The sequence below is a fragment of the Synchiropus splendidus genome, chromosome 9, assembly GCF_027744825.2.
Source record: "Synchiropus splendidus isolate RoL2022-P1 chromosome 9, RoL_Sspl_1.0, whole genome shotgun sequence".
NCBI classification, from domain to species: Eukaryota; Metazoa; Chordata; class Actinopteri; order Syngnathiformes; family Callionymidae; genus Synchiropus; species Synchiropus splendidus.
In genome coordinates, this window is record NC_071342.1 from 9,642,997 (window position 1) to 9,661,000 (window position 18,004).

The 18,004-nt window shown below is 46.1% G+C and overlaps 2 protein-coding genes across 20 annotated transcripts in view; one reads left to right on the plus strand and one right to left on the minus strand.

Annotated features, from left to right (window-relative positions):
* Nucleotides 1–3,198, plus strand: part of camk2g2 (calcium/calmodulin-dependent protein kinase (CaM kinase) II gamma 2) — a 41,756-nt gene extending 38,558 nt beyond the window's left edge. For all 13 annotated transcript variants that reach the window (XM_053874675.1, XM_053874689.1, XM_053874678.1 and 10 more), the window contains one exon: nt 681–3,198. The gene's annotated coding sequence lies outside the window, so the exon portion shown is untranslated. The remainder of the gene's footprint in view (nt 1–680) is intronic.
* Nucleotides 3,199–4,707: 1,509 nt separating this feature from the next.
* ccdc88ab (coiled-coil domain containing 88Ab) overlaps nt 4,708–18,004 on the minus strand; it is a 54,712-nt gene continuing 41,415 nt past the window's right edge. For 2 of the 7 annotated variants that reach the window (XM_053874668.1, XM_053874674.1), the window contains 14 exons: nt 17,761–17,922; nt 15,733–16,010; nt 15,521–15,664; nt 15,131–15,463; nt 14,971–15,063; nt 14,675–14,874; nt 14,502–14,549; nt 13,135–13,212; nt 11,142–11,375; nt 11,014–11,067; nt 9,778–9,867; nt 9,278–9,558; nt 6,930–8,773; nt 4,708–5,413 (listed from right to left, as the gene is read on the minus strand). In XM_053874668.1, coding sequence (XP_053730643.1) covers nt 7,976–8,773; nt 9,278–9,558; nt 9,778–9,867; nt 11,014–11,067; nt 11,142–11,375; nt 13,135–13,212; nt 14,502–14,549; nt 14,675–14,874; nt 14,971–15,063; nt 15,131–15,463; nt 15,521–15,664; nt 15,733–16,010; nt 17,761–17,922 — 2,793 coding nt within the window. In that variant the 3' untranslated portion in view covers nt 4,708–5,413; nt 6,930–7,975. The remainder of the gene's footprint in view (nt 5,414–6,929; nt 8,774–9,277; nt 9,559–9,777; nt 9,868–11,013; nt 11,068–11,141; nt 11,376–13,134; nt 13,213–14,501; nt 14,550–14,674; nt 14,875–14,970; nt 15,064–15,130; nt 15,464–15,520; nt 15,665–15,732; nt 16,011–17,760; nt 17,923–18,004) is intronic. The other 5 variants (XM_053874673.1, XM_053874670.1, XM_053874669.1 and 2 more) reach the window with 5 other exon arrangements.

Sequence of the window (18,004 nt, forward strand, 5' to 3'; positions counted from 1 at the left end):
CTATGAAATGACACTTGAAATGAATAAAAGCATTTGATGCCACACATTAAACATTTGTGTTTACAAAAAAGATAAACTCTGAGGCATGGAAAATATGTCCAGGCTGTTGCTTGTTGAAGACATTATAGGATATAAAATAATAAATGATAAAAAAAATAAATAAAAAATAATTTTAAGAGTTTAATATCATGTTTGAACTACAATCAGCTGGAAGGAACACAATAATAACTCATCTTACCTACGAATCAGAGTGGAAACAGGAAAGACTGAAATGACTTGGTGGCTTCAGCATTGAAAGTTCCAGCTGACAGCTTTGGTTGAAACTGAAACAATCATGATCAGAACCAAGGAAAACACAGCAGCACCGCATTGGTCGGTTCCGGAAGCAGGCTGGGTCTTCTGCGTCTGAAAATCACCCCGACTGGTCTACAATTGAAACACAACCTATTCAGTCCACAAATAAATACAGGTGTAGATATGATGATAAATACTTGTTGTATTAAAAGCGTATCTAGTTGTAATTGTGGTGTCAGGTACTTAAGAGTATTTACGCTTGTCTCATGTAGTATGTCCGGGTATCGTCCAGGCCCACCACCCGTACTTAACAATTGTCATTGGTGTCATGCAGTCATACAGTAACACAATAACATCTACTCTTCCTTTCTCTCCCCCCCCCTTAGCTTTCCCTGATCTCCAAAGGTGTTTGGAGCATTTACTCTCCGTGGTCGGAGTCGTGTCTGGATTCCGGCCGGAAAGAAGCTGCTTGGAACGATGTAAAAACACAAAAGTGTGGGGTGGGGGAGGGGGGCTGAACATCACAATGTAGGATTGAAAAAAACAAAACAAAACAAAAACACACAAATATACATACTTCCAAATCCTGGCTGACCCCCTGGTGGGGGGAGAGGGTGTGGGGGTGTCGTCCTGCAGATCGTGCATGTATCTGGTGGTGGTGGTGGTGGTGTGTGTGGGGAGGGGGGGCTCAGTCCACTCCTCTCACAGCCTTTATCCTCCTCCCCGTCTGAGTTTTTGTGTCTGGCAAAGTATAAAAACAGACTTCAAATATCTATCATATCAGTTCTGAGAGTCTCTCACGGGCAGAGACGTCACTGAAGGGACCTTTTTTTTTCTGCTTCCTCTCCTCTGGTTTTTGTTTTCTGTCTGGAGCGATGCAGCCGGATCGATGGGGATTATTTAAGATGTATAAATAGATATTTATATGAGAGCATGTGTGCAAGGCGGGCGGGGGGTTGTGGGTGTGTTTTTTTAAAAATATTATTTGAGGTCCCTTATTGTAAATACAAACATAGACACACACCCTGCATGTGCACTTGTGCGTCGGGTTTGACTGGTCCTGAAGTTGCAGAATCCCAACCGCAAGGTGGCAGCATTGGCCCGCCATGCGGCTGTGTTCTTCCTCGCTGCGTTACAGATCAGAGCACGTGTTTTTGTTTTCAGTAGTGGCACTGGACTGTTGCCGTCGACTTTCTGCAACTTCAGGCTTCCGTCCGACTCCCCGCCGTGACTCCTCCGCTGACCGGCCCCGTCACCTTAGTAGCACCACACGTGTGATGGTACCGATGATGTCACCCTTTTGCCTGTCTCCTGTTCTGGTCGTCTTCTGAGGAAAAAAACAAAACACAAAAACACCAACGTATTAATGTCTGTCTTGGCTTGCTGTTCTCCTGTGTGAAGTCTTGGCACTATTTTAGGATAAAAAGCATGTTCAAAAGGGAATGCAGTGCCACCATTCTGACCAATAATAATGGATTTAAAAAAAAAAAACCAAGGCATGATGGGAAAGGAGGGCTACGCTGGCCGGAGGCTGTGGGACCGTTTGACCTTTCTCTTGTGTTTCTTTGCTGAAGGCAATCAATGGATCTGGTCCCTTCTCCTTCTGTTGTAAACGTCGTAGGTGTTCGTGTTTCGATGTCGCTGTTAAATCAGTTTTATACACAAGTGGAAACTAAAAGTCTTCAATTCCTCACACAAAAAAAGCACACCACTGACGCCCCCTGTTGGCTGTTGTGAGAGCTGCGTTCACACCACTGGTCTTCAGTTCGGGCTCCACCCGTCCTGGGGGTGAACTGCAGCCTTTTACTGGCGAAGACCGCTATGACGTTACACTAGTGTGTACTGTAAAGAGGGTATGAATTTGGACAACAACCGGCTCCAGTGTAGCTTTTGAATTTTAGCGCACATTTTCTCTACTCAACAACGGCATGCGCTTACGTCATCACGGTCAAGAAGTAGCGATGAGGCTGAGAATCTTAGGCCGCACTGAGCATCCGTGTCTCTCAGCGCCCCGTATCCTGCTCTTCCCTCTACTCCCACTGTGTCCCGGATCAGGAGGCGGTCGGAGTTGGCTGAAGCTATCGTGACCTAAAAGTCAAAAGCCGTAACGACGTCCGAGTCAAGATTATGGTCGCGTCACTTCTCTGACGTCTTCGTGTTGCTGTCACGAACTTTTGACCCCAAAGTTTGAAACGCAGATGAAAAAAAAAAAACCCAAAAAGACTTGTAGTGTGAACGCAGCCTCTGAAAGCTCTCATCTCCAGTTGGAACGCATGATATTTCTGCGAACCCTGTTTCACGAATGTGGAGCGATAAATTTGACCGGAAACTGGGGGCAACGTTACGAAAGTCCCGTCACAACTACACGACATTCCACCCAGCAAAGCTGAACCAGAACACATGAGTCGTCGTCCTCATCCTGCTGTGACGTTTCACTTCTGCTTTTCTGATCCGCATCTGCGAACACAACAGGGTAACAGGGAAGGACTCTCATACTGTACATAGACTACGTGACCAAATATCACACCCACAGACTCACAACAGTATATGCAGCTAACACACCGAGGAAATATGCATGTCTCCGCTCATCACTCTTCTCAGAACCGCCAGGTTCTGGACCAACAGTGAGAACCCTGAAATCTCACCTCATGTACGGAGTGAAAAAAAAAAGCCTTACAGTGGGTTGATTCTCCCAAACGTTGGGCATCATTGTGTTGGCGGGAGGCTCCGCGCCGCTATGGCATTGGATGCTGGATTTCTATGGTTCTTTCTATGGTTCTTTTTTTGCATGAGCATTCTGGTAATAAAAGTCCAACAGTTAAAATTACAAGTGTTTGTCTGGATGGTTGTTCTTGATAGATTTGTTATTACTGAGCCTATTTAATAAAAAATAAGAGCATTAAAGACTCGCCTGCTGCTCTGTCTCCATGCTCCGTACTGCTTTCAAATGATGCTTGGAGTCGATCTGTCTGCCATAGAGATGCACCCACTTGAACATTTTAAATACTTCTGCGTATCTAAAGTGATTTTTACTTTTTATTTTTAATGTTGCACGAACAGTCGAGAACATATTTACGTACATGTTTGTCAAAGTTGGTTAATGTTTAGATGATTGAATATTTGTAGACACTTTTTTGGTTCAGACCTTGCTTCTCAAATAATAATTTTAAAAAACATGACACAATTTCATTATATAACAGGCTGATAATGTAAAAGGAAGACTCCAGGTAGTTTGGTTGAACACTCATTGCAAACTGAAGTTCTATTCTCGCTGTCCAACACTCGGTGTATGCAGACTTTAGATCACACCTGAAGTGTTACCATGGTGACGGTCGGCGTTTAATACTTGATGCCTTGGACAACAGAGAAATGATCAAATAAATAGGGAGCGTGTGATAAATGGGTCGGGAAGTCAAAATCATTTCCACTTGTGTTGAACCGCTCGTGTTCAGTCACCAGCCGCAAAAAAATGTCAAAAATTATGTTGCCAGATTTTTCTTGGCGCTTCAAGAATGGGGGAGTAAACTATGGTAAATAATGTCCGTTTCTAAAGATGATTTATTGAGATTTGGGGTCACATAACGGCAATAAATAAAATATCAGTTTTGGTTGACAGTTGTTTCTACACATTTCTAGATCTGCACCCCTGGATGGGAAATGCTAGTGATGGGCAGGTGAGGCTTCATGAAAGTGTCCTGATTTCCAGAGGCCACTAGGTGGCACTGTGATTGGACTTGGAACTACTAGTTCAATGAAACCTCACATCATTTTTATACCATTTAGTGCCATCTAGTAACATACGCGGACCAATCAGTTGACCCACGACACGCTGTTATTGTGTATAACACAGCCTCTGTATGCAGACGTGTCCGTTAGCTACATTTACTGACTGTTTTTTCTTCATATTGAGGTGTAAAACCTTTCCTGTCTCCACACTGGACCGTGGTAGAGTGTCACAGGGGAGGTGCTCGCTCTCCACACCTCCGAGGCTGGAGCGCTCACTCCAGGGTTTGATGTCCTGTTGTGGGCTGGAGCTGGGACAGGGATGAGGCGAGTCTGGGACAGAGCGTTACTTGGTTTATGACTTTGTCACAGCCAAACTGCACTGAAGCGCACATTCAGAGCTGGACACGCACCGGGCACCTCTTCACTTCTGGAGAGACGTCACTCACTCAGCAACCCCTCCCACATGCAGCGGCCACACACATAGAGGAACAGCGCACCTGCAGCAGACACTCTACATTCACTCCTACAAAAGCCTCTTTTAAGGCTTGGAACGCATTATTTCTTTTTCCATTAATTGTTATGGGATTCAGATTTCGAACAAATCTGGAATGGATTGTGGTCGAGAACCGAGGTACCACTGTATACTACAAAAAAAAAAAAATCTAAATGATGTGTATCTGAGTTAAACTCTAAAAACTAAAATGCAGGAAGAGAAATGAACTCCATGAAACATCACATGGAAAATCTACTTCAATAAAAAACTTTTCATGATTTCCAAACGTGCAGACGCTTCAAGACAAAAGACGCAGTTTATTTTGATGATCTTTAATGACATCACATGGAATCATGTAAAAGTGGAAAAGGAGGCTTTCTTCATCATCGTCATAGGAAGTTCACCCAAAAGTTAAGGATCAGAAGTAAGTTGTGCTTTTGACTAAACCATTTCTAACAGCTGGGACTAGGATGAGACAAATGATGAGTCTCTGGTGACCTTCTCCCTCCACAGTCGCCTCATGGCTTCACATCCCAGACGCGTGGGCGTCCACGAGGCTCCGGACGGAGGGAGAATGGTGATTGTTCCATGCAGATTGTTTATGTCGACATGCAGTCTCTCGCCCGACGCCCGGGCCGAACAAGAAGACGAGTCCTCGCCTCGCAAAGTCCACTTACACATTGGCACTTGAATCTTTAAGTCCTCAGTCACTAGTGCTAATGTTTACAGTCCGTCTCGCAGAAGGACGGCAGGCCAACGCTCTGGTTTCCTTGATTCAAGGAGGAAAAACAAAACGACTTTTCTCCACGCAGAATAAAAGTTCAGTAAGAAGGAAGAAAAAAGGGGGAGTTACAATCTTTTCTCACTGCAGACGCTCACCAGCAGAATCCCACTTCCTCCCTGAGGCCCAGGACGACAGACCAGGAAGAGCAGAGACAGAAGGTTAAAGAGGTGAAGACAGTTGCACCGAGGTGTGCCACAGTCACTCGAGAACTAAACCTACCCTGCCGCTACAAGAACAGATTCAAACAGGTGAAGTAAAGCTTCAGGGGAAAAAAAATTGAAATGAATGATATTTCATTTCAATTTTTTTTCCCCTGAAGCTTTACTTCACCTGGTAAAGGTGATTTTGGTTTTGATTTAGGGAATGTTTCAGAAATAACATTTTTCTATAAAGATTGTAAAATTTAAAACCTTTTATTTTGAAAAACTCATTTCATGTCTAAAACTTTTCCTCTACTGTAAAAAAAAGAAAGTAAATAAAAGACTTAATGATACAATTCATTTGAAATAAAGTCCATAGAGTGTGAATGCAACACACCTCGGTACATTTCAGAGAAACAGAGTTAGGGACGACAGGAAGCAGCAGTCCGCCGTCACTAGAGGGGGACATATTTTAGTGCGACACCGAAGCCATGCAGCTAAAGGAAGCAGCCGGAAGCAGAAACATCCACAACTACGGTTTCACTTTAAACGGCGCATGTTTAGCCTACAGAGACGAAGGAAAACGGCTCTCAGCCCTTCAAAGTAAAATGCCGCACCCGGAAGTAGAACGTCAGCTCGCCCGATCATGTATATTCTTAAAACGGGGGAAATTGTGTGAATGAACTTTTGTAGGCGAGGAGAATAAATAATTTCGCGATGTACGTAACACTATACGCATTAAACCGCTAAACTTTCTGAGTTCACCAACACTGAGACATTCCACCTTAAGAATGACAGAACACAGGAGTCAACACTGAAAGAGCTCTCTGGAAACTGAAACCAACTTCCATTTAAGTCTACTTTAATTCCACTATTTCCCAGCGTCCAGAACACGATCACTCCAGGTCGACACCCCTGAATTTCCAGGATTTCCTCTAAATAAATTAAACACTTTAATATCAACTAGGAACTTTCCAACAGGAATGAACTCAAATAATAAATCCAATTTAACACGGTTTAATGTACATAATTTAAGCACTCTAGTATTTAAACTATTACATTTGAGGTCCTTCACTAGTAGAACACAAATATTACTCTCATTGTATCGCTGAATTGGTAGTGCAGTTTGACTCAACCATCAATCATGCTCAATAGAGAATTTACAATCCTGAGGTGGTGAAAGGTCAATATGCTTTAAATTGAAACCGTAGTGGAATGGCAGCGGTTTGAGGAGCCAAACACAGCAACAGCTCTCCATATGTCATGCAGACACGGCTGACTACGGCCAACTTGGCCGGACAGAGAGCAGGGTGACGGACCGGACAGTGAGGGGGACGTGTGTGCGTGTGCGTGTGTGGGGGGGGTCAGCTTAGCAAGGCAGGAGACTCAAGTGCAGAGCAGGATGGACGACATCTGTTACATCAACGTTTGGGTTCCCTGTGGAAACCTCGCCCTCCCTCCCTCCCTCCCTCCCCCCGGCTGGAGCACTCACCACGCGCTCACAGCACAGTAGCAGATAGATGAGGGTGGGGGGTCAGCAGGGCTCCCCACTCCTGCTTTTAGATTTCCTGCCCTCCACATCTGCAGGACAAAGGCAAGGGGTCACTCGCTGTGGAAATACAGAAGCTGCAGAAATAAATAATCCAATTCCTCCACGGTTCTCGGCACGGGAGTCGTGCTCGTCTCCAAGTTCAGCGTCTCTGTGCAACACCAGGCTTCCGCTCCACGTGAAATGATTTCAGCCTCATTCACAATACAGAAAAATTCACCTTCAGCTCTGACAGTCTCTGCCGGAATTCACCCCCAAATACGACACAATAAGTGAATGAGTGTCTCAGAATGTTATAGAAAATATGAATAATGTGGCCAAACTATTAGAAATAATCTGATAAAAACAGAAGAACATTTTTGAAAGGAGAGTCTTCCACACACAAGTCGACAAAACTCTGTCAGAAATAAGGGAGGAGTCAAACCTTTGTTGACAAGTCTCACTAAGAATTCAGTGTTTTGAGCTTGAAATAAATCCCTCCAAAAAAACAGTGACCAATTGAGTGTGAGACGTGCACACATCAGGAATCTTCTCTTCCTGCGCTTCCTCGCGGTCTCAGCCAGCTGCACCAGTTTGTGAATGAGGCCTCATCATTCCGTCACCCCAACTTTTGTCAGACCCAACATCCAGAACCCATCAGCACCAGTGTACAAACACACACATTGACAAAACAAAAGAATAATAGAAATAAAATAAAAAAGAAAGAAACCATTTGGAGCACAACAATCGAGATGAGACATGCAGCCGGGGTGGGGAGGTGGCCCGGTGAGAGGAGTGATCTATTATCTGGACCCGAGACGGCGACAGAGTGAGTGACCCCGACAGATAATAGTCTCTGATGGAAGCAACAGCAACAATGTTCACCAAAGGTCCCGTCAGAGAACAGAAATGAGAACTCAAAGGTACAAGCGGAAGCCCGCCACACATGAACTCATGCAGGAGTCTTCATCCAAGTCTCAGCCAGCCCGGACCCGCGCCCCCCCTGTCAATCACACGCACCCGTACTCGTACCACAGTGACTGTCCGTCGTCTGGGCCGAGGGGCTCGTCCGAATTGTTCGCGCAGTCTGGACCGCTTTGCCCTTGTGGGCTTTGATTTAGGGTGGGGGCAGGTTTGTTTGTGACAGGGGGTCCGCTGATGTTACTGACCAGGGCGGGGTTAAGGGACAGGTAGGGGAGGTTTGGGCCCGAGGGCTCGCTGAAGATGGAGTCCATGAGCATGGACTCGACAGTGAAGGAAGGGCCCAGGAAGGACTCGAGGGTGGACAGGTCGGGGTCGTCCAGGCTGTGGCAGGGTAAGCTGAGCGACTTGGGCAGGGGGACGGAGGCGGGGTGGGGGCCTCTGCTGCTGTACTCACTGGACTGGGACCGGGGCCCAGACTTGCTGGGCGGAGAGGCATCGACGGACACCGGCTGGCGCTGGTCCTTGGACAGCAGGTCGTGGATGCTGGTGCGGCGGGTGCTGCCCTCGGCGGTGGAGATGACGCTGCTGGCCCGAGGCAGCGTGGACGAAGCCGAGTCCAGACGCTCCGACACCGACGTGGCTTTGCCCTGCGTGGACAGACTGGAGCGCATGGGGACGGAGCCTCGGACCCGGGTGCTCTCCGCCTTCCGCAGGGTGGGACGTCCCGCCTGTCGCGGCGGACGATCGGAGCTAACCGGAGCCGCCCTCCCACTGGAGGAGCGCAGGATTCCCCGGGCCTTGGTGGCCGGGCGTTCCTTCTGAGCATGCTCAGAGGACGTCGAGAGTCGGGGGGAGTCCACGGTGAGGTTCTCCTGGCTGCCGGACTGCAGATGAGAGAAAAGTCTCGAGTCAAGACCTGAAGCTTTCAGTGGACCTCTTTCAAAATCAGGCGGGTCTCACGAGTCCAGCCGGGACTTTCGATCTCTAGCAACTAGTGAAACAGACATGTCATGATGGCAGTCATATCTGGGAACGAGACGTGCCAGTTATTGAGGTCGGAAAACAAGCGCACCTTGTCAACCGCAGGCGGGTCTCATTGATTCAAAACTCCTACTTCCTATGTTTACGTTTAGAGGCCATCTTGGATTGCATATTGGGTGTGGTGAGAATTCTCCGACTTTTTTTGGAAGTCGGGCGACTGGGAATTTCCGAGTCCAACTGGAACTGTTACCCAGCCAATGACGGAGTGGCTGAGTTCTTAATGAACATATAGTTTTAATATGTCGGCAGAACAGTCTCCATAATAAAATAAAAATCTGTGACCCAATCTGGATTCTGGATCAGCTGTAAAATGAAAAAAATCTCTGAGGTCACAGAGGGACGCTCACCTCGGCAGGATCGATACCCTCGTCTAAAAACTGTTGAAGGGAAAGCACCTCGCTGCCTGGAGACCCAGTCTTCCGGATCTGGGTTTGTCCGGGCGTTCCCGAGACGCTGGACGGGTCCAGGGAGCGGCGCAGCTGCAGGGGGCTCTGGTGGGACGAGCGGGACAAGGTGGGCTGCTGCACCGGGCTGCTGCCGCTGCTGGACCAGACGTCCTGGTCCAGACTGAGGCTGAACTCGCCGCTGCTCTCGCTGTGGGGTCGGCTCAAGCTGCCGTTCAGGGTTCCTGCGGGACAGACACCTGTGAGGTGGCATCTTGGCAAAAGCAGTACAGACTGTCTTTTTCAATATTAAAAATAACATTCTAATTTTATCTACTGCTTTAGAAAGCGTGTTTCCAGTGAAACTACAGATAATGAAAAAGCGTCCAGACATGAGGCACATTATCTTAATCTGAGCAGGAGTCAGGAGAAGAACAAGGAAAGGAAAGAGAGGGAGAGCATACCTTTGCCCTCCAGAGGGGAGGTGAGGTGGGAGTTATTGTTACTATTGCTACTGGTTGTCCTGTTGCTATGGAGACTGGAGGGTCTGGAGGCTGAGCGAGGGGCGAGAGGGAAGACACACAAACACGCAGATTAATAACAAACACTGGGACATGCGGGGACTCGGGACAGTTTGCGAGGAGGTCTCCCGCTGGGTCAGCAGATGGCAGCAGACAGGCAGGAAGAAAGAAGAGGGGATCAGTGCCAGACAGGACGGTGGTAAAAGTGGATCGGAGCCAGTTTGCTGCCACAATATGGCGTCAAGAGACACAAAGGAGGGCGGGAAATAGTGGAGTTGTGACAGACATCAAAACAAACAGCAACTACTTCAATTGTTGTGTAGTTTTTCAGGTAAAAAAAGAGAGCAAAAGCGATTCAATATTGTATGATCATAACTCGAGCATCTGTGTCTAGACAGAGTGGTGAACAGGGCAGAGTTTCATGAGCTTTAACTGCCACTTCAGTTTCCTCCATTTGCCGAAAGCTCTTGAACGTGATGGACTTCATTGATTTCTTAATGCAAGCAGGAACTCATCAGCAGAGTCTCACACAAGCGATATCAGGAAGCGACTTTTATCGTGAAGTACATCAACAGCTCGGATGGTCTGACATGCAGTTCAACACCCCTTGGCTGTTTGCCATTACAGCACTCCCAGAATCACATATGTACATGGAAAAACATGCATCACTTTTCACTCCCAACATTTTTTTTCTGTGGGATGAAAGTTTTATCCAAATACCACATCTCCCATTGCATATATTTTGACCAGTTAGCCTGAAAATAATGCAGCTAACTGCACCTAATTTAAATTATTCCACGAACATTACTCCTCTCATACCACACACATTTGAATTTTCCCCTTCAACATACTACATTTACGCCAGCTGAAGTATGACATTCCTAAACACACGTCTCCATCGAGCCAGCGAATGCATAACAGCTTCCATCCTTGGAGAAAGTGAAGACGAAGCTTAAGGATTGTGAATCGATAACTAGGTCACGTTCACTTGAGCAGCACAGATCTGCTGAATTGTGAGCGGGCCAGAGATTAAGGGTCCTGGATTGGGTTCTAAACTGGGAATAAAGTTTATCCAGCTTGATCCCACACAGCTCCAGATCGGACTCATCTCAAAGGAAGGGGGTCGCTGTTATAAAGAGGACTTCATTTTAATAAGAGGGACAGACGCTATTATCCTACCTTGGCTCTTAGGATCATCCGAGTTGCCAGTGATGTCCTCGCACGAGACGTTGTCTGTCACAGAAGAAGCACTTACTGACATTGTTCACCAGCAGATACAGAAGACTCCTGCATCCATTGACCTTCACCTTTGACCTGAAGCCGGTGTTTGGCCCGGCTGCGTCCAGCAGAAGGCAGTGTGAGAGTTGCACAGTCGATAGCGTTGGTGGAGAAGGCCAGCTCTTTCATGCGTTGACCGCTGCGTCGTCTCCCTCCGCTCACACCACCCTCTCCGGCGTCGCCCTCCAGATTCTCACTGCTGCCCGCCCACTGGGTCACGGGACCCCCTGCCACCCCCATGGTCTGCAGCAGGTCGTTCATGGCTGGTGGACAGAAGGAAGGAAGTTAAGACGGAACACAAACCATTCAACTCTAAACTACATGGGTCACTGTGATGCTATTGGCTCTGATTATAATCAACCATCTATTGACTGTATATTTTGCAGGAGCATACACTTCAGTCAACTACACAATCGCCAAAGATCAATGTCTGTTAAGGACTGATGAGCGTGGATGTTTTAAATTGGCCACTTCATGTCACGCCTTTACTTTGGGTTATTTCATAAAGATTAATGAATAGTTCCAAAGGTTTTCTATTCGTTTCAATAACAGATTTATCCAGACAGATTTCAGGATGCCAGAGAGTTCGGGGATGCGTGGCGTCATGTCCGGGAACTCTGTAAAATTGTTTAACTCCTCACAAAATCCGCTACGGAACTGAGTTTTTTTGAGTTTGTCCGACTGTTAAATTATTAAAAAACCTAAGAACAAATCTGGCGGAAAGAAGATTTGATTACATCTTGGTGACGTTCGGAACTACTTTTAAACACGAACCACTCAAAGGATTATGCGCAGAGAAAGTTGACACTTTCTTCTTCGCACAACCGTCTGTTTTTCTATCGGGCAAGTGTTAGCACGCTACTGCCACCTGCTGTCCCATTTTGCTCATCGTGCTAAAAAGAGGCGTCAAATTGTAGGAAAAACATAGTTGCAAAGCAATAAAATCGAGATTAAAAAAAACACATTATGTCCGTAAATGTGAGTGCTTTCCTAGTTCCATATTAGTTGGTAAATATGAAGGGTTGCATTAGTGTTTAATACGAATGTAAATGAATTCTAATACAAGGTGTCGACCTCTCACCCACTCCAAATCAAGATGCATGCCGTTCACGATTACTTGAGCATCTGGGTGTCTACAGGTATAAGCTTTACAAGCATTTGAAAGACTTTTTTAAAAATCAAAATATAATACATGGAACATACTGCTTATCTATGTCCAATATGACTTGTGGTTACTGCTTTGTAAACACTTGTAAGGACCTGCAGACACCCCTTAGTTCAACAGTCTGAAGCTTAAAAAAAAAGTTGCTGTCCGTGCACACAGTACATGACGACAGTCGAGAAGCATGAAGACAAGCAGAGCCGCGATCCGGCACAAGCATACGGCAGACAAGGTGACCCAGTCTGAGGAAAAGATCTGAAATGCAGCTCTATCGACAGACAGATGGAGAGATGAGAGAGAGATTCGAGGCTGAATTTCAAGTCCTCCGTGGTGAGCGTGGTCGGCAGTGATTAAAGTTATACAATCACGATAGATGGGAGCAAACACCCCACGGCTGCATGGAAGACAAATGCTTTCATACACACATCAACACACAAACTTTTACTCTGCATCCACCCAAAATAATGAAACCAAATGGCACACGGCAAAGAGGCCTACTGCATCTTGATTTCTTTGCTAAACAAGACTAGAACAGGACAGAAACTAACTACAAGAGAGTCTACAGTGAGTTGACATGTTAGTGAATATTGAAGGATTTTTCAGTGTTTTTTCCACTAAAAAGAGAGTGGAGACTGGAACACAAGTGGAGGCGGCAAACACAAGGCAGGATTGAGAAATATATAGATGAGTGTATCACTGATGTCAGAAGAACTGAGTGTAATTGAACCCCTCGGTCAGAATAGTCCTACGATTAGTTTCAGAGAAGCAGAACTACAGTCTGCTAACATCAGTGACCACGCTACTGACGGTGTGAGGAAGAGGAGCAGGAGGGCTAGTGTGGCGGCTAACAGAGGTCTTACACATGGAGCGCCGGTAGATGGCCTTGGCCTTGTCTTTGTCCTTGGATCTGTTCCTCATGAAAGGCAACCTTTTTATAGCTGTCCGTGCACAGCCAGAGACAGACGGGGTAGAGGTGGGGGGGGGAGAAAGGAACAGAACAGAGGGATGTTGTTAACATGTTCACATAGAGAGCCAGGGGAGAGACCTCGCCCGCTGGACGCACGGCTGGACAGTAGACGAGGAATGAAGAGACACAAGCACTGGAAACATATGAGAAGGTGTGACGACAGGTTCTTCCTGGTGTCTGCCAGCTCATGCCCTGAGCAAACACTTTTAACACTAACTGGTCAAAGACCAATGCGACACTGGACATCTACATGAAACATCTTTAGAGAAGGCACAGGCCGTCCACTCAATGAAGATTAAAAAAAAATATCCCAATGCTCTTGCACATTGACACACTCACACACACACGGTCAGTCTGTACACAAGACCACACCACGCCTACATGAAACACAGTGGATGGAGAATATTAAAGGGTGCAAGAGTTTTTGAGTGATTTCATGTACCTTTTTAAAACACTAATAAAATACTGCATCTATTATAACTTACTTGCACTTGTTTTTTTACATTTCAAACACGTATGAACAAAATATATTTTAACTAGCTCATACTCTTATGTTTTATACAAAGCCAAGCGCTACATAACACTCATTTCTCACACGACTTGAAAACAATAAGCAACTCGCTTTCAGGATGCAAGCCAGTTAGTGACAAAGACATTCCAATATGCTTTGCCACCAGTTAGCCAGTTGTCTGAGAAGCACTTGACAGTGTTATATTCCTAACATCTATTATGTCTATGTAATTAAATACAAGTGTATTATCTCAAATAAGCAGATCGCAGGGACGAAATCTTTCTAATCAGATGCTAGTCAACAAATAAATCCAGACATTATTAGATGAACAACCATAAACAATTCAAAATATATCAATAGGTTCCCTTTCAGCAAGAGGAACTGCACCTATTAAAAATGTGTGTTAAGCTTTAAAAAATTATTTTCTTCATTCCTGAGTGTAAGTAGTTGTAAGCTACAGAGACCAGAGCGTGCTGTTTACCAAATGCACCATTTAATAGTTATGGAGCTAAACTGTTGTTAACTGGAGGAGCTGCACAGATCAGAGGGTTGAAACATGGATCATGACCGCAGGAGATACACTTTTGTTGAAGTGCATCTCGTAACAACCAGCTTTTCTGTTCTGTGCAGCTCAGCCTTCATCTCTAAAGATTACCCACCGACACAGACAATGAACTCACGAAAACATGCCCCAAGAGACGTGACAGTCGGGTCACACTCCCCGCCCACCCACACCATCCGCAGCATACCGTTGCTGGAACCCTGCACTTGTGCATGGGGCTGACGCCCTCGCCTCCCTTTCGCAAAGAGAGAGACAGAAGTGAAGGACCAGTTAGGGGAGGGAAAGAAACGCGGCGGACCACTCGCACTTCAGTCATTCAGTGATCACAGAATCCTGCATGAGTGTGTGTTCCTGACTCACTGCTGCTTCTCTTCTGTGTGAGGGTGTCGTCCAGAGAATTGGAGCCGGAGCCCACTGATGAGTTGTCCTGGCTGTCTGGGAAGGACAAGAAACCATCGGCCAACTCGGAGCGGGACGGGGTCAGCGTCAGAGAGCGCATCCTCTCGCGGCTCTTGGGTTTGATCAGCTTCCTCATTTTGAGAGTGATCCAGTTGCCACGCCTAAAAAAAGTTTATATTTATGAGACTATGTTGATAACTACCACAACCATGCTTTCTGTCAAGAAATGTGAGTTACAGACAAAAATTATTTTGCACCTGCGAGGTGGTGACGGGTCGTAGAACTTGTACTGGTCCATGATCTTCTCCTCCAGCTTCTCCTTCTGCCTCCGGAGCTCATTCAGCTTGTCACTGAAGAACACCATTATTACTGTCTGTGTGCTTCATCCAAGTTCAGAGGACGAGTGAGGAACCTTACATGTACTGTCTCTGCTCGACGTGGAACAGGTCTTTGCTCTCCATGGTCTGTTCCAGCAGTGTGCGGTTCTGCAGCATAAGAGTCTGGATCTGGTCCAGCAAGTGACGGTTCTCCTCCTCCAGGTTCCCCTTCAGTTGGCTCAACAGCTCACACTGGTTGGTCAGTTTCGTGGAGGTGATGTCCAGCTGCTGGTACTGCTCCTTCAGTTTGGAGAACTCGGCTTCCAGCTTGGTCTGATCTAGCTTGGCGCTGTTCAGCTGGCTCTTAATATTCTTGTGGTCCAGCTGAAGACTCTCGTTGTCCTTCATCAGCTGACGATATGTTGTGTTCAGTCTGTGGATCAGTCAGGTTGAGATACCTCACCAACTCAAAGCATGAACATGATGTTACCTGTCGTTTTCCTCTTTGAGCTGCTTGCACTGGTCAGCGGTGGATTGGTGCGTTTGGTTCTCTAAAGCCATTTTTTCCTGCTGATCCTTGAGGTTCTTCTCCAGATCCTCCAAGTCACTCTTCTTCTGCAGCAGCAGCTTGTGCCTGAAGGCATCAGAAGACGCACAATGATGTAAAATCGTGTCCTACATCAGAGTGATTTCTGTACTCACTTGTCCTCCAGGTCTCTGTGCTGCTGCTCCAAGCTCTTGTGAGAGCTCTTCAGGCCCCCGTGCTTCCCAATCAGAGCCTCATATTCCACCGCCTGCCTCTCGTGGAGGGCAGCCAGCTTCTCATGATCTCTGAGGAGCATCTCGTACGTGGATCTGACCTCCTCCTTCTCCCTCACAGCCCCGTCTCTTTCACCCTCTACGCTGCTCTGCTGGCTCTGGAGCTGGGCGTTCTGGGCCATGAGGGCAGCACTCTTGGAGCTCAGGGTGGAGTTCTCCACCTGTGAAGGTTGTCTTGGCGTGAGTGAAAGTCATCCATGGACAATACAACCAACAGGTGTGAGTGCCAACATCCCCACAGGTTTCCAGGTGCAGACACAGATTTATTCCTCACAAACAGACGAGACATGCTGACATATGTTCCGGTGCACAAACAACCTGCTTAAAACACCATCGAACATTACACTGACACACAGAGAGTGCGAGAAGCCAGCGGTCAGTGCAAATCCTGGAGTAGATAAGCCGAGTTTGAACAGCAGCCAAACACAAATCCAAATCCAAACCAGCTAGCTAAGCAGGTCAGTAAGGCAAGTGCCTGCAGGGCGAGAGAGACTGATGATGTGGCACTCAAAGATAAATATTAATCCAGATGCCATCTCCCATTATGATGGACAGTTAACATTCATCAGACCAGTAAATCTGCAGCATTATCTTCATTTGCCAGAGAGCCAATAAGACCCCTGAATTTGAAGGATCCCTTCCAAGTAGCCTAGATGTTACAGTGATGTAATACATTACATAAATGAAAATACAGTGACAACAGTCCACCTTCAAGACTTATCACCTAGTTTAGTATGTACAGGCTCTCTACATACAGAACCCAGCTGTGCTAACACTGGCTTTTGGTGGTTCGTCTTTCTCCATGATGACTGGAGAACTGGGCCCAATGACCCCATTGTTCTACTTTTCAATCACATGCAATCTGTTAGCTCAGTTCATGGTGCAACCGATGCATCAACTCTACTGTTACTGCCCCCACGTTCAAGTGAAGCCTGATCGACTGCACTGCATTGAACCATGCAAAACCTGAGATCACCAACCAGCGCCAGCCCGGACATATTTTCCAGGATGGACTCATTCACAAGGTTATTCTTGCTGAGGATGTTCCATGTGCAGCAGAATTGCTTTCAAAGATGCAAACAAGAAAGTATAAAATCAACAGAAGGATTTGGTGCGCCGCAGCAGTATCACAGAGTACATGAACAAGACAGTACAGATCATTCTAACCGCAAACTCCAAAGGTCATCACAACTTCTTTACAAGTTTACCAGACTGCGTGGTGTATTAATAATCCAACCATTAAAATTACCATCTGCTGTTGGCTTTAATGATGTAAATTTAGGTGAACAATTACCCATTGTTGACCTTCGAATGTTACTAGTCAAAATGATCCTGTCTATTGTTCCTGCACTTTGTGACAGTCTTCCCTACTCCTGTCTTCAACTGATTTACATTGCTTCCTTCATAAAAGAGACATGGTCCACTAGACACTGCAGCTAAAATAAAACGGAAATGTTGTTTATTACAAATCTAAATGAAGTATTTCAGAGATTTGTAATAATAAGTCAAGTTACATTACTGACAAAGCGACGTTAAAAAGCATTAAAAGTCAATCCAAAACAAATAATTGATGAGCCCTGCTTCAGAGACGGATGATGATGTGCATTTGATTTGATTTGGACACTAGATGATGGGATTTCCATCCAGATATACCAAGCTGCACCAACATCGATCGTCTTCGTGAATGTATTTTTAAAGTGCATCTGATACCCGAGATCTGAATCTGTGAAAAGCAGGAACCAGTCACTCATGGACTGACGTTGCCAAAAGTACAGATCAGTTTTGGGATTTTTTACAGCTATTGAACAATAGGAAAATAGGGTGACACATCACAAATCTCAGCACTGACTGTGTGGTTTTAAATCGACAAAAAAACAAATCCATACCCAAAGGAAATAATGAAATAAATACCTGAAGCTTGGCGTTCTGCGTCTGCAGAGTGGTGTTATTCTCCTGCAGGGAGGCGGTCTGTCTCTGCACTGCAACAATCTGAGCCTGTAGATTCGAGCTCTGAGTCTCAAGTTGTTTCAGCTGACTCCGCAGCGCTGCCTTCTCAGCCTGCAGTGTAGCATTCTGGGCAAGCATTCAACAAGCATTAGCCATCGACAGAATGTGAATGAAGCGTCTTGGTGAGTCGTATTAGTCGAGTTGTGCC